General features: G+C 39.6%; 1 protein-coding gene across 6 annotated transcripts in view; it reads right to left on the bottom strand.

The window, feature by feature from the left end:
- Positions 1-1,418: 1,418 nt before the first annotated feature.
- pacsin3 (protein kinase C and casein kinase substrate in neurons 3) overlaps positions 1,419-13,077 on the bottom strand; it is a 64,169-nt gene continuing 52,510 nt past the window's right edge. For 4 of the 6 annotated variants that reach the window (XM_067454502.1, XM_067454619.1, XM_067454679.1 and 1 more), the window contains 2 exons: positions 12,227-12,387; positions 1,419-2,430 (listed from right to left, as the gene is read on the bottom strand). In XM_067454502.1, the coding sequence (XP_067310603.1) occupies positions 2,315-2,430; positions 12,227-12,387 (277 nt within the window). In that variant the 3' untranslated portion in view covers positions 1,419-2,314. The remainder of the gene's footprint in view (positions 2,431-12,226; positions 12,388-13,077) is intronic. The other 2 variants (XM_067454740.1, XM_067454788.1) reach the window with 1 other exon arrangement.

Genomic DNA, 13,077 nt, shown 5'->3' with positions numbered 1-13,077 from the left:
CAGCTTTCTCTGTCAACTCAGGCTTTAATCCGGAGTTCAGGTGACATCAGCAGTGAACAGCCAATCACACGCTGTGACATCAGCAGTGAACAGCCAATCACACGCTGTGGATCACCGAGATTCACTTCTCGCGAGAGAAGCAGCAAGATTCATTTCGCTCTTCTGCAGAATATTACATGATTGAAATATATTAAGAATTTAAACAAATTTACACAGCAAGAAGAAAATAGCTATTTATGAAAGAGGACAACTAAAAGAAAAAGTATTATACGTCAATGCAAGTAAAAGTTATGAAGATAGTTAAGTTGATATAGAGAGAGAATTGAAGGTTTAAGCTCAGCTTTTTAATAGATTTGTTTATTGATTTTAAAGCTTATTTGTATGACTATATAGGCTATTAATATTACTTTTAACAAAGTGCCTATTAATTATTAATTTACTAAACTGATAAATGTGCAATTGATTAAGGGTATAATAATTACATAAATTATATCTAAATCATTCAAAATGAATATTATTGTTAAAAGCCAGATGCTTTAGTCTTTAAAAACTATTTGCTATGCAGTGACCTTTAATTTGGAGCAGAAACAGGGGCGTGACTTTACTGCATCAGAGGTGTGTCACTTTACTCACAGCTGATTGGCCCAATTTCAGTTTGAGATCTCATATCCAGAACATAACCTGCCCTGGAGCAGGTTAGCCGTGGAGCGTAAGTTACTATGGCGATGAACACAGCTAAAAGCCAAACCACTTTAATGGTACCTAAAACCCAGGATTGGCACAAACTAAGCTTAAACATATCTGGCTAGCCAGCTAAACCGGCTTCATTGTACAGGCCCCTGGTCTACAACGAACAACAAAACTCCTAGAAACAAGTGTGTGCATTTTAGTGGAGAAATTATATTATGAAGGAAAACATTCCAGAATTTTTTTTCCATCTAAATGCAAGTGAATGGTGCAGTGCCAATTTTTGACAGTCCAAAATCCATATTTAGGCCACAATAGCTTAACAAGACGAATAAGGATCTTCAAGCCAAAGGATAACAAATGATAACAATATACTTTTTAACTAAAAATGTTCTGCAAAGCTAAATTCATGAGACGATTGAGTTAAAAATGACATTGTTTCGCTTGAGAATATCTTTTTTTGGCATCTGGAGCCTTTTGAGACTGCCTAAATAAAAATTTTGGACTGTCAAAAATGGTTTAAGTTGAGCACTTGCATTGGATGCAGAGAGAGAAAGAGAAATGAGGGTTTTGGAGGAAAACATTCCAACGTTATATCCATCCTGAATGGCCTTGGGTTAGGTAAATAATCAGGGATTTTTCATTATTGGGTGAACTATTAACTAAGTCCATTTTACACGATAATGTAAAACTTCACTTAATGTTTAAGAAGCATCATCACTATAAGAAGATAAGAATCTCACGTTTATTTGGTATTTTTTACATTGATTAGTATTGGCTGTTACAGTAGTTTGATGTAAAACCATGTTCACATTGGAGGCAGAGCGTGTGGAAATGACCGCTCTCACACACACACACACACACACACGACCACAAGAAGCCCGGAGGTTTTGCCCTGTCTTATACTTTATATCATTTCACAACAGAAACATTCTCGCGCTCCAAATAAAAACAAAAAGATGATTTTTAAAAAGTAAAACGATCCCACTTGACTAGATTTTAGAATCTCCAGAATTCCAAAAATTCTCAAGATTCCAAAGAGCATCTGCCCAGTGATACTTTGTATATTATAAATCCATATATCTTTGTGAAAACGTAAATATGCAATGAAGAATCCTTCACTTCTGAACTACAGGCAAAGAAATGTTCAATTTAACCAGAACAATCTAACACATTATACAAAATATATCAACACACTAACACGCTTCTCATGAAAGATTCGCAAAACCCGAACACAGAACGTCGGCGTCGATTTGATCAAATACTTGAAATGAAATGTGAAATACTAGAATAATAAGAGGACTGCGATGATGAAAGCTCGTTGATCTTCCACGTGTCTGTTCAACCGGTGCTGCATTAACAGCTGTGAGGGTCTCTGGCATCGTACAATAAAGGCACTGATCTTTCATTAAGCCTGAGGACAAAAGGGGGACTAACTATTCTTAAAGTCCTCTAGTGTGTGTCAGCAAAAATCAAAAATCAAACACTGAACTGTGCGCTCCTCTAATCGTCTTGCGTATCGTGGCATTCGATCCATCATCGGGTTGCGTGGCATTTTCCGTGGTTTGGTGTGAAGCGACCTCACGGCTGCCACAAATAGGGTGTGTGTCTGTCCCGGGGCGGGCTCTCAGGATGCGATGGTTTGGACGTAGTTAGCAGGATAGAGGCCCGTCTCTCCGCTGGCCAGCTGCCCTTTACACCAGCCCTGCTCGTCCTCCTCACCCAGCTTCATTAACTCGTCACCTGGACCACACACACACACACACGTTAGTTTCACTATATTAGTGAGGACATTACATAGACTTCCATTGATTTTATATCAGGTTAATGATACTTTCTATCCCCTAACCCAACCCCTATCCCTAAACCTTCCCATCCCAGAAACATGTGCAAAACAATAGATTTAAATTAAAACTTGTTTAGGCCGAATTATAAGCCTTTTTAACTAACGAGGACCAGTCAAATGTCCTCACTAGTCAGTTATCATAATATTTGACTATATAACTGAGGTTCCCTTACAAGTATAGCCAAACAAGGTACACACACACACACACACACGTTTGTTTTGTGACATGGGGACATTCCATAGGCGTAATGGTTTTTATACTATACAAACCATTTTTTCTATCCCCCTACACTGCCCCTAAACCTACACACACACACAGGAAACATTCTGCATTTTTACTTTCTAAAAAAAAACTCATCCTGTATGATTTATAAGCATTTTGAAAAGTGGGGACACGGCCAATGTCCTCATATTTCACCATCTCCTTGTAATACCTGAGTCATAACCATGCCATTATACACGTGTCCTCATGTGTCACACACACACACACACACACACACACACACACACACACACACACACACACACACACACACACACACACACACACACACACACACTTCTTACACATTTTCAAATTCAAATTTCCAAACCTCTCTGTAGATTTTCAGACCATATTTATCATAAATGGTTCATATAACATTATATTCAGCTTTATAATTGGTATATAGCAGGGGTTTTCAAACGGGTCCAGGGCAGGGACCCCAAGGGGTCCCCAGAAAATCCAGGGAATAAAAAGACAAAGCAAAAATAAATCAACTTTCATTTTCTAAATGTTTCTCTCCTTTCTTGCCATTTACATACTTTCCAGAATTGTATATGCTTGTCTTGTAGCTTTTATAGTGAGTGTTTCTCCCTTTATCTCACTCACTGGGGCTGTAAGGCAGAATTCTTAATGCAGTATGAATGCTTGTTTACATGCATTTATTGTGAAAGTTGCTGATACAAATCATTTTTAATTATTCATCCAACATTAAATATAGCCAGTTTAAGTTTGGAAACAGTATGTTGTATTTATAATGTCACAAGTACTGTCACTTACTGTTTTGTTCATAAAGAAAAATATAGAGATGGATTTTAAAAAGGGGGTCTCTCATAAAAGTTCATCATAGTTGGGGGTCCTTGGCATCATAAAGTTTGAAAACCCCTGGTCTATAGTACATTCATCTGTAAAATAACAAAAAATATACAGACTTTTGCACGCACAAGAGAAACGTTGTTGTCCCCTTGGGAAACTATTCACATGCGCACGGGATATTTTGCGTGCTTACAACCTATTTCCGTTGTGTGTCATTGCCGTCTTACAATGAAAAAGAAAAAACGAGAGCATGGATGCACAAATAAATAGAGATCTCTGCTGAAAAATGTGCTTTTTGTTAGGGTAGTACCTCTAATCGAGACCTAATGTCCAATTTAACGCGTCCTCTGTGGCGAAGGAGAACCCATGGCTGTGTGCAGTCATATTTGCCAAGTTCAAGGGTCTATAAAGAGGCAGCTACTGTAAAAAAAGTGTGCTTATGCATTACAATTTTTATATTTACTTTAACCAATTTTTTGCGTCACTGGCATCTTACTATGAAGAAAACATGAGCATGGATGCAATTTAACGCGACTGTGACATGAAATGGGCTGACGGCACAATACAGCTGTGTGCAGTCCTATTTGCCAAGCTCAAGGGTCTATAAAAATACTGGTATTGTAAAAAAGTGCTCAAAATCTGGCTTAGTAGCTCTAATATCAAGGCCCTAATGTCCAATTTAACGCGTCCTCCGTGTTGGCGGAGAAACGATGACACGAAAAGGGCTGATGGCACAATACGGCTGTGGTCATTGTCATATTTGCCAAGTTCTGGCAAATAAAAAAGTGCAAAATGTGTCTTTGGTTAGGGCATTACATCATATTTCAAGGCCTTAGGTCTGCTTTAACTTGTACTCTGTGGAAGAAAGCACACTGTGAAATGAGCACTTAAAGGTCTGTATATATTTTTTTCTTTTTGCAAAGGTCCTTTTAGAGGCTCTGTAATAAGAATATCGTGAGAAGAAACCCAAAACGCTTAATGAAAAAGTGCACTCAGTTGTTCATTCATTCAGTTGTATTTAACAATCCCTAAAGAATCACAGCTTTTCTATTATAGACACCTAATAGGGGCAATAGTCTGGAAATGCACATATTTTTCATAATCTGCCTTCGTTTTTCCATACTTTTCTAGACCTGGAAATCACTCAAATCAAATTCCAAACTGTGTAGATACCGTGATAACAGCTCACTTTAAGGCCCGTTCACACCAAGACCGATAACTATACTAGTGTCCAGACCAGCGGACGATATCGGCCTGATTTTTCTAAGTGCGCGCTGCCACTTTAAATGCTTGAGCTCTTTAATGCAGGATGGATTTCATCGTCTGGAATAAAAATTGTTCTGAAAGTGATTATATTGTTATAGTTGAGGTGTGGACTGAGGATATCGTTATCATTATAGTTATTGTCTTGGTGTGATCAGGCCTTTACTCTTCATGTGACATATACGGTATAAAGTAAAGACCACTGGTCATAACTTCCCTGAGGTTTATTTTGAGATTATAACCAGCTGACTTTTCCATATCTGCCAATATTATATCACAAATTGTTTTAATTAAACGCAATCAGTCGATATTTAATTGTATGCTCATTTTCAGTTTTTTTTTAACATTTAATATCACTAATAGTTTAGTAAGTTTAATGTAATAATAAAAAAATGTATATGCTGAATTTTAAATCTCTCTGAATGGTAGTGTACAATATGATATTTAATATTATACACTATTGTTCAAAGAGATCAATACTTTAATCCAGAAAGAATGCATTAAATTGATCAAAATTAACAGTGGAGAATTCTACAGATTTCTATTTTAAATAAATGCTGATCTTTTGAAGAATCCTGACAAAATTAATCACCATTTCCACAAAAATATGAAGCAACAAAAACAGTTTTCAACACTGATAAGAAATGTTAGACTGATGTATAATGATTTCTGAAGGATCATGAGACACTGAAGACTGGAGTAAGGAATAAATTACATTTAATATATACAGTGGTGGTCAAAATTGTTCGTCCCACTGGTAATCCTTTTGATCTTTTATTAAAAAAACTCACACAAATCTAACCTTTCATTGAAGTAAAAGAATTGAAAATGGGGGGTAAATCACATTATGAAATAAATACTTTTCTCCAAAACACATTGGCCACAATTGTTGGTACCCTTTTATTAAATACTTTTTTCAAGCTCCTTTTCCCAAAATAGCAGCTGAGTCTTCTCCTAAAATGCCTGATGAGTTTGGAGAACACCTGACATGAGATCAGACACCATTCCTCCATACTGAACCTCTCCAGATCCTTCAGATTCACAGATCCATGATGGCTCTTCTTCTCTTCAGTTCAGCCACACATCTTCTATAGGGTTCAGGTCAGGGAATTGGGACGGTCATGGCAGAAGCTTCATTTTGTGCTCAGTGACATTTGTGTATTGATTTTGATGTTTTGGATCGTTGTCCTGATGGGAGATCCAACCACGGCACATTATAAGATTTATAAGACCCGTTATAAGAGGGCATCAGGTTGATTTTTTTATTTTTTGGTATTTGCTAGAATCCATGATTCTATGTATCTGAACAAGATGTCCAGGATCTCCAGCAAAAAAACATTAAAGATCCAGTGGTATATTTAACCGCGGATGTGGGGTGCTTTTTTATCCCTGTTTGCACCAAAGCCTTCAGGTACATTTGCTGCCAAAAAGTTATTTTTATAGTTACATCTGACCACAGAACCCGATCCCTTTTGAATTTGCAGTCGTGTCTGACAACTGAATATGCTGGAGTTTGTTTCTGGATGAGCGAGGAGGATTTTTCTTAAAACCCTCCCAAACAACATGTGGTGATGTAGGGGATGTTTGATTTTTTTTAGGCTTTCTGACCCCAAGACTCAACTAATCTCAGCGATTCTCCATCTGTGATTCTTAGAGAGTCTTTGTGCACTCAAACTCTCCTCCTCGCCGTACATTAGGACGATATAGACACACGTCCTCTTTAAGGCAGATTCAGAACATCTTTAGTTGATTGGAACTTCTTAATTATTACTCTCAACAATCTTTTGCTGCACATCAGAACTATATTTTTTGGTTTTACTCATTATGATGATGATTAAAGGAATTTGGCCTTTTGTGCTTCTTATTTATACTCCTGTGAAACAAGACATCATTGCTGGACAATTTCATGTTCCTTGTTACCCTAGTGTGATAAAAAAATAAATAATTTTAATGTAAATATACTTCATCTAGAGGTGCCAAAAATTTTGGCCAATGTGTTTTGGAGAAAAGCATTTATTTCATAATGTGATTTACCCCCTATTTGCAATTCTTTTACTTCAATGAAAGGTTGGATTTTTGTGATAAAAATAAATAAAATAAAAAGATCAAAAGGATAAACAATGCAGATAATTTTTTTACAGCATTATTTGATCCTATTTACCAGGGGTACCAACAATTTTGACCAAGACTGTATTTAAACACAAGACTACAGAGCCCCTTAGGGGAGATGGTGGTGGAAAAAAAATTAGATTGGAGGAAAAATAATAAGACAATGCTTTTGCAAAACTTGTGTTCTTTTGAAGTAAATGCACAATTTCTCAGGGGAACGCAAACATTTGCGAGAGAATTCAAAAGCATTGCCAAAAAATGTTTCCTCCCACCTCATTTTTTTCCCTTCATCATGTCCGTTGGGGGCTCCATAGGGAACAGTCATTTAAATTGTAATATCTCACAATTGTTACGTTTTTACTGTACTTTTGATCAAATAAATTTAAATCGAATCAATCCAAACTTTTGAACAATTGTGTTATAATGTGCTCCAGTATTTATATTGTATTTTTGTTTATCTTTTTACATAAATGTGGAAGTCTATTATCTCATGATAATAATTGGTTTATTGGTACTAGACTGGACAATTTTAATAGCAGTGAACCCACAATTACCCCTTCAACCAAATGTCTCCAAACTGGGCTGTGCATAACTGAGTGAAGTGAAGCCTAGCAGAGTCAACAAAGAGTTTCGCAAGAACTGCAGTGATGTCACTTTTGGTTTGCACACCCTTGTGCCTGTGCGGACATGTCAAGCATCAGCCGAGTTTCAGGCTCAATTTGTCTCTCTTAAAATATTAGCAAATGTGCCTGATTGTTTACGCTAGAAACTTCAACATTCAACTGCCTCAAAAATGTGTTTCCTTTTCTGAAGGTTTGCTAGAGGAGCCATTGTTGTTTACATTTACACTAAAGTTTTCCTTAAAAAAAAAAAAAAAAAGTTGTGCTACTTCTGAAAAATGTTTAAAGGGGTGATGAATTGAGAAATCAACTTTCCCTTGAGCTTTTGATATATAAAAGGTCATGGTAATATAAGAATATCCAGTAAGTTTTAGAGCTGAAAACTTCCTTGTTAGTCAAAGAAAAGCTTTTATAGACACCAGGCTCAGCAAACGATCGTGAGGTTCATTCTTACGTCATCGCACAATGAAAGCACGTGAAATTCAGCAGCTCCGCCCACCGACTCATCGGATCACTCTACCAGCAGCAATAAACACATGGAAGAAGATAGCAAGATATTGTGGAAGAATTATGTTAAGCCCCACCCACCAACTCTATTCACGATGTGATTGGCCTGTGATTTTGCAGCTCAGGCGCGTATTGAGAGTTGCTAGACGATACTCGTGGCAGATTAGATTTGCTGCCGCTAGGGTGCGTCTAGATTTCTAGGCTAGGATCCGACAGGAATGGTGCAACAAACTTACGTGAGTAAAACGTCTTTTTTATATAAAGGCTAATAGTAGTCCCGGGGCTGTGTGGTTTCTAGACAGGCTACCAAAACGTACACCCGTCGGCAGAAATGGCATGTTCTTGTTCTGGGCGTGTGTGTGTGTTTGTGCGTGTGTGTTCACGCTTATATCAACAGATCGTGCCGGCCATGTTATACAGAAATAATATTCCAATCAATCGCGGGTGGATGAGAAATAAATCATTGGGACACACTTTATATTAGGTGGCACTAACTATGTACTAACATTGTAATTAATCATTTGATACAGTGCACTTATTGTGTACATACATATTTTCACATTGTACTTGCATTTAAAAAAATATCTGGATGTAATTACGTCTGTAATTCATTTCTGTAGTTACATTTGTAATTACACAGTTGGCACTTCCCTTACACCTAACTCTACCCTTAAACTTACACACACCACCACACCTGACCCTAACTCTACCCTTAAACTGACCCACACCACCACACCTGCCCCTAACTCTACCCTTAAACTGACCCACACCACCACACCTGCCCCTAACTCTACCCTTAAACTTACACACACCACCACACCTGACCCTAACTCTACCCTTAAACTGACCCACACCACCACACCTGCCCCTAAATCTATCCATTTCCACCTAAATATAAGCAAAAGTGCTTTGCAGTACAAATTGAACACAGTAAGTACATTTTACTTATTATTATATGTAAGTACATAGTACTTAAGGCCACCTAATGTAAAGTGGGGCCAATCATTGTGTTTGTTAGATAAATTCCCATCAGAACCCAGCGTTCAGGAGAGAGCCTCAAAACCAGTGTAAATAGCCTATTACTTATTAGTTATTATGTTTTTGAATGTAAAAAAACACAAATGTCATTAGTTGACATCAGACAACAGTATAAAAAAATTAAAAAGCCAGGTCATGACACCTTTAAATGATGAACTCTTCATTAGATGAAGACAGGTTTTCTACAATGGGATTGGTAACTGAAAGCTTAATTTGCTACATTCACAGCACTAGGTGTCAGTAAAGTCTAAGATTACTCTCATATTGGTCAGAGCAACCAACAAAAATACTGAGTACCGGCGTACATGACGTGCCACAACTGCTTGAGTCTGCCTACACTGGACGCAAAGTAAACATTATAAACTGAAACATTTGTCTTTCTGAATGGGTGCATGATGGCACTAAGGCATCCATTGTTGTGTGTTGCATTGCATAGACTCGTTCGCTTTGACGTGTTAATGACCCGTTTACACTTTGAAGGTCTTAATGCAAATTTAATGTTTTGAAGCATATGTTTTTTTCATATTTAAACTCTCAGCCTGCTACAGTAGCCACACCCCAATCTCTCAGCCTGCTACAGTAGCCACACCCCAATCTCTCAGCCTGCTACAGTAGCCACACCCCAATCTCTCAGCTTGCTACAGTAGCCATGCCCCAAACTCTCAACCTGCTACAGTAGCCACACCCCCAAACTCTCCACCTGCTACAGTAGCCACACCCCAAACTCTCCACCTGCTACAGTAGCCACGCCCCAAACTCTCCACCTGCTACAGTAGCCACACCCCCAAACTCTCCACCTGCTACAGTAGCCACACCCCCAAACTCTCCACCTGCTACAGTAGCCACACCCCAAACTCTCCACCTGCTACAGTAGCCACGCCCCAAACTCTCCACCTGCTACAGTAGCCACGCCCCAAACTCTCCACCTGCTACAGTAGCCACGCCCCAAACTCTCCACCTGCTACAGTAGCCACACCCCAAACTCTCAGCCTACTACAGTAGCCACACCCCAAACTCTCCACCTGCTACAGTAGCCACACCCCAAACTCTCCACCTGCTACAGTAGCCACGCCCCAAAATCTCCACCTGCTACAGTAGCCACACCCCAAACTCACCGCCTGCTACAGTAGCCACACCCTAAACTCTCCACCTGCTACAGTAGCCACAGCCCAAACTCGCCGCCTGCTACAGTAGCCACAGCCCAAACTCTCCACCTGCTACAGTAGCCACAGCCCAAACTCACCGCCTGCTACAGTAGCCACACCCCAAACTCTCCACCTGCTACAGTAGCCACAGCCCAAACTCTCCGCCTGCTACAGTAGCCACACCCCAAACTCTCCACCTGCTACAGTAGCCACACCCCAAACTCTCCACCTGCTACAGTAGCCACACCCCAAACTCTCCACCTGCTACAGTAGCCACACCCCAAACTCTCCACCTGCTACAGTAGCCACACCCCAAACTCTCCACCTGCTACAGTAGTCACGCCCCAAAATCTCCACCTGCTACAGTAGCCACACCCCAAACTCACCGCCTGCTACAGTAGCCACACCCCAAACTCACCGCCTGCTACAGTAGCCACACCCCAAACTCGCCGCCTGCTACAGTAGCCACACCCCAAACTCTCCACCTGCTACAGTAGCCACACCCCAAACTCGCCGCCTGCTACAGTAGCCACGCCCCAAACTCGCCGCCTGCTACAGTAGCCACGCCCCAAACTCGCCGCCTGTGACATTAGCCACGCCCCAAACTCATGCTATAGGTTTAGCTGGAAAGTGATTGACAGATCTGAGTAGACCACCCTCAATATTTAGATGGTGCCTGGGAGACTACATTTTTAGACTTTTAAGGGAGATAAACTCATGAATGGTGTACTAATAGTAGCCATTGAACAATACTGAGATAAGAGAAAGTATTTTAACAAAAATCTTACATCACCTTTAAATCTGCTTTACTTGAGTGAAAAAACAAACTCATCAGTAAATGACCACCAGGTGTCACTCTTGGCATGTCTGTTATTGCATGTAGTGTTAGAGATGCTGTCTGGCATAATGAATTTTGCCAGTTTCTAGGGTAACAGGGCTTATAAATGAAGGGCTAGTCCATTAAGCTGCATATGATAGTTAACACATCTAAAATAAAAACAATTTAAATAGATTCTGCTCTTCTAGCAAAAGAAACTGAATGAGATCATTATTTCTCTCCTGTGAATATTTGATTTACCCTCATTTTGCATTACAAATGTGTCTACTTCACAGCTTCCTGCAGCGCAGACTAATACTAATCTAGTCAGCAGACCAAAGAAATGTAGCATCAGAGTCAGTCCTGTCTCCTGGACTCAGCTTAAGCTGGAGCTAAATGGCCGTAAGCCAATCAGAGAGGAGAAGACGGCTCTATCACTGACCCATCGGATGCCATTAAGTGACTTTTGGGAAGCCTGTGAATTATTCACGACATGCAGTGATCAGCTGATCAGACTATTGATATATTAGGAAGTCCATAGATCAGCATCTGAAATTAACTTTGAAGTGAAAAACTGGGAAATGTTGAAAACAAGGTCGAATTAGAATTTTTGTGAATTAGGTCCTTTTTTTCCAAGGGAAATAATTTCCCTTGTTTTGTTACCATCTTTAAGGGTGTGTTATACATTTAGACCTGGTTCATTTTATTCGAAGCAAACCTGCCAAGTGTGAACACACCCTAAGTGTAATGGTAACACTTTACAATAAGGTTCCATTTAACATTATTGATCTACATTAAATGAGTATGTTTGTGTTTTGTGTCAGTTCACTAGTTCAAAAGCAGTTTCATGGGTCATCTAAATGTGAGGAAGCCATCTCAAATAAACCCATGTAACGTGTCAATTTAATCACGCACATGCACACATGCTTACATTGACGAACCCCATTTCATTTGGTCCTTTCCACAATGTCCTTTGAAATAACTGCACTACCATGCACAAAGACATTGAAAGAGCACAGAAAAGGGGTTCGATCGATGACTAAGCCACAGCCAGCCGTTCCATGTGTTTGTATGTTCATGTGTGTGGCATTAATAAGCATTAGTAGGGATTAATACCTGCTTTAAAGCTCAGCTCATCAGCCTCCTGCCCTGTGTAATCATACAGCGCTCTAACGCGAACCCCGACTACCTTCTCCTCCTCGTCCACCCCGTTGGCTGCGATGTATTTTTTGGGGCTCTCGTCATCCGACCAGTCCGAGGAATAGTCTTTACCCGCCCTGTGTGGACATCAGAGGAATTAGAAATCCGCACAAATTCATGGAGGAATCATTTTAATAGAAGCTGGAAGATTTCCAGGTGATCAGGTGATCTGTGATAGTTAGTTCAGCTAAATTTGGAAAGTTAATACAAATCTGATGAAGGAATTAAACTTATCTGTGGCATGCTGTGGATTAATCACAGAAGCTAATTTCAACGTGTGCTTCAGTTTGTGAAAATAAATGAACAAAAACAACACATCACGTTTACAGTAATGCATATACATTTGGGCACTAGTGCACTAGAGTGACAAGTGTCATCTATATAGTCGTTTTATGCATAAGCTAGGGTCTGCATACAGTGTGTACCGTGAATATCATCATCAGCAAAGTAAACGCACACACTGTATGCATGCAGCCCGATTTTTCTAACCGCACATATTCTGGACACACAGGTCACACGCCCACTGCATTTTTTTGCACTAATCCACAAGGTGGAAACAGAGGCCCAGGAGTCAGGACCATCGATTCATAAGGTAGTCGAAGAAAATGTAGCCCCCCTATAAACTCATTCACAATTCCCTACATTGCTCCCCTAATATAGTCCACTTGAAGAAGTGAATGGAAACGAGTGAGTGAATTCAGACACTGAGTGCGCCGGAAGCTGTCGCTTTTTCATAGTTTGTTCTTGCTGTTTAATAAGCTTTTGAA

Source organism: Pseudorasbora parva, chromosome 1, assembly GCF_024679245.1.
Source record: "Pseudorasbora parva isolate DD20220531a chromosome 1, ASM2467924v1, whole genome shotgun sequence".
NCBI lineage: Eukaryota > Metazoa > Chordata > Actinopteri > Cypriniformes > Gobionidae > Pseudorasbora > Pseudorasbora parva.
Note: the sequence above shows the minus strand (reverse complement) of the source record. Positions and strands in the feature narration are given on the sequence as shown.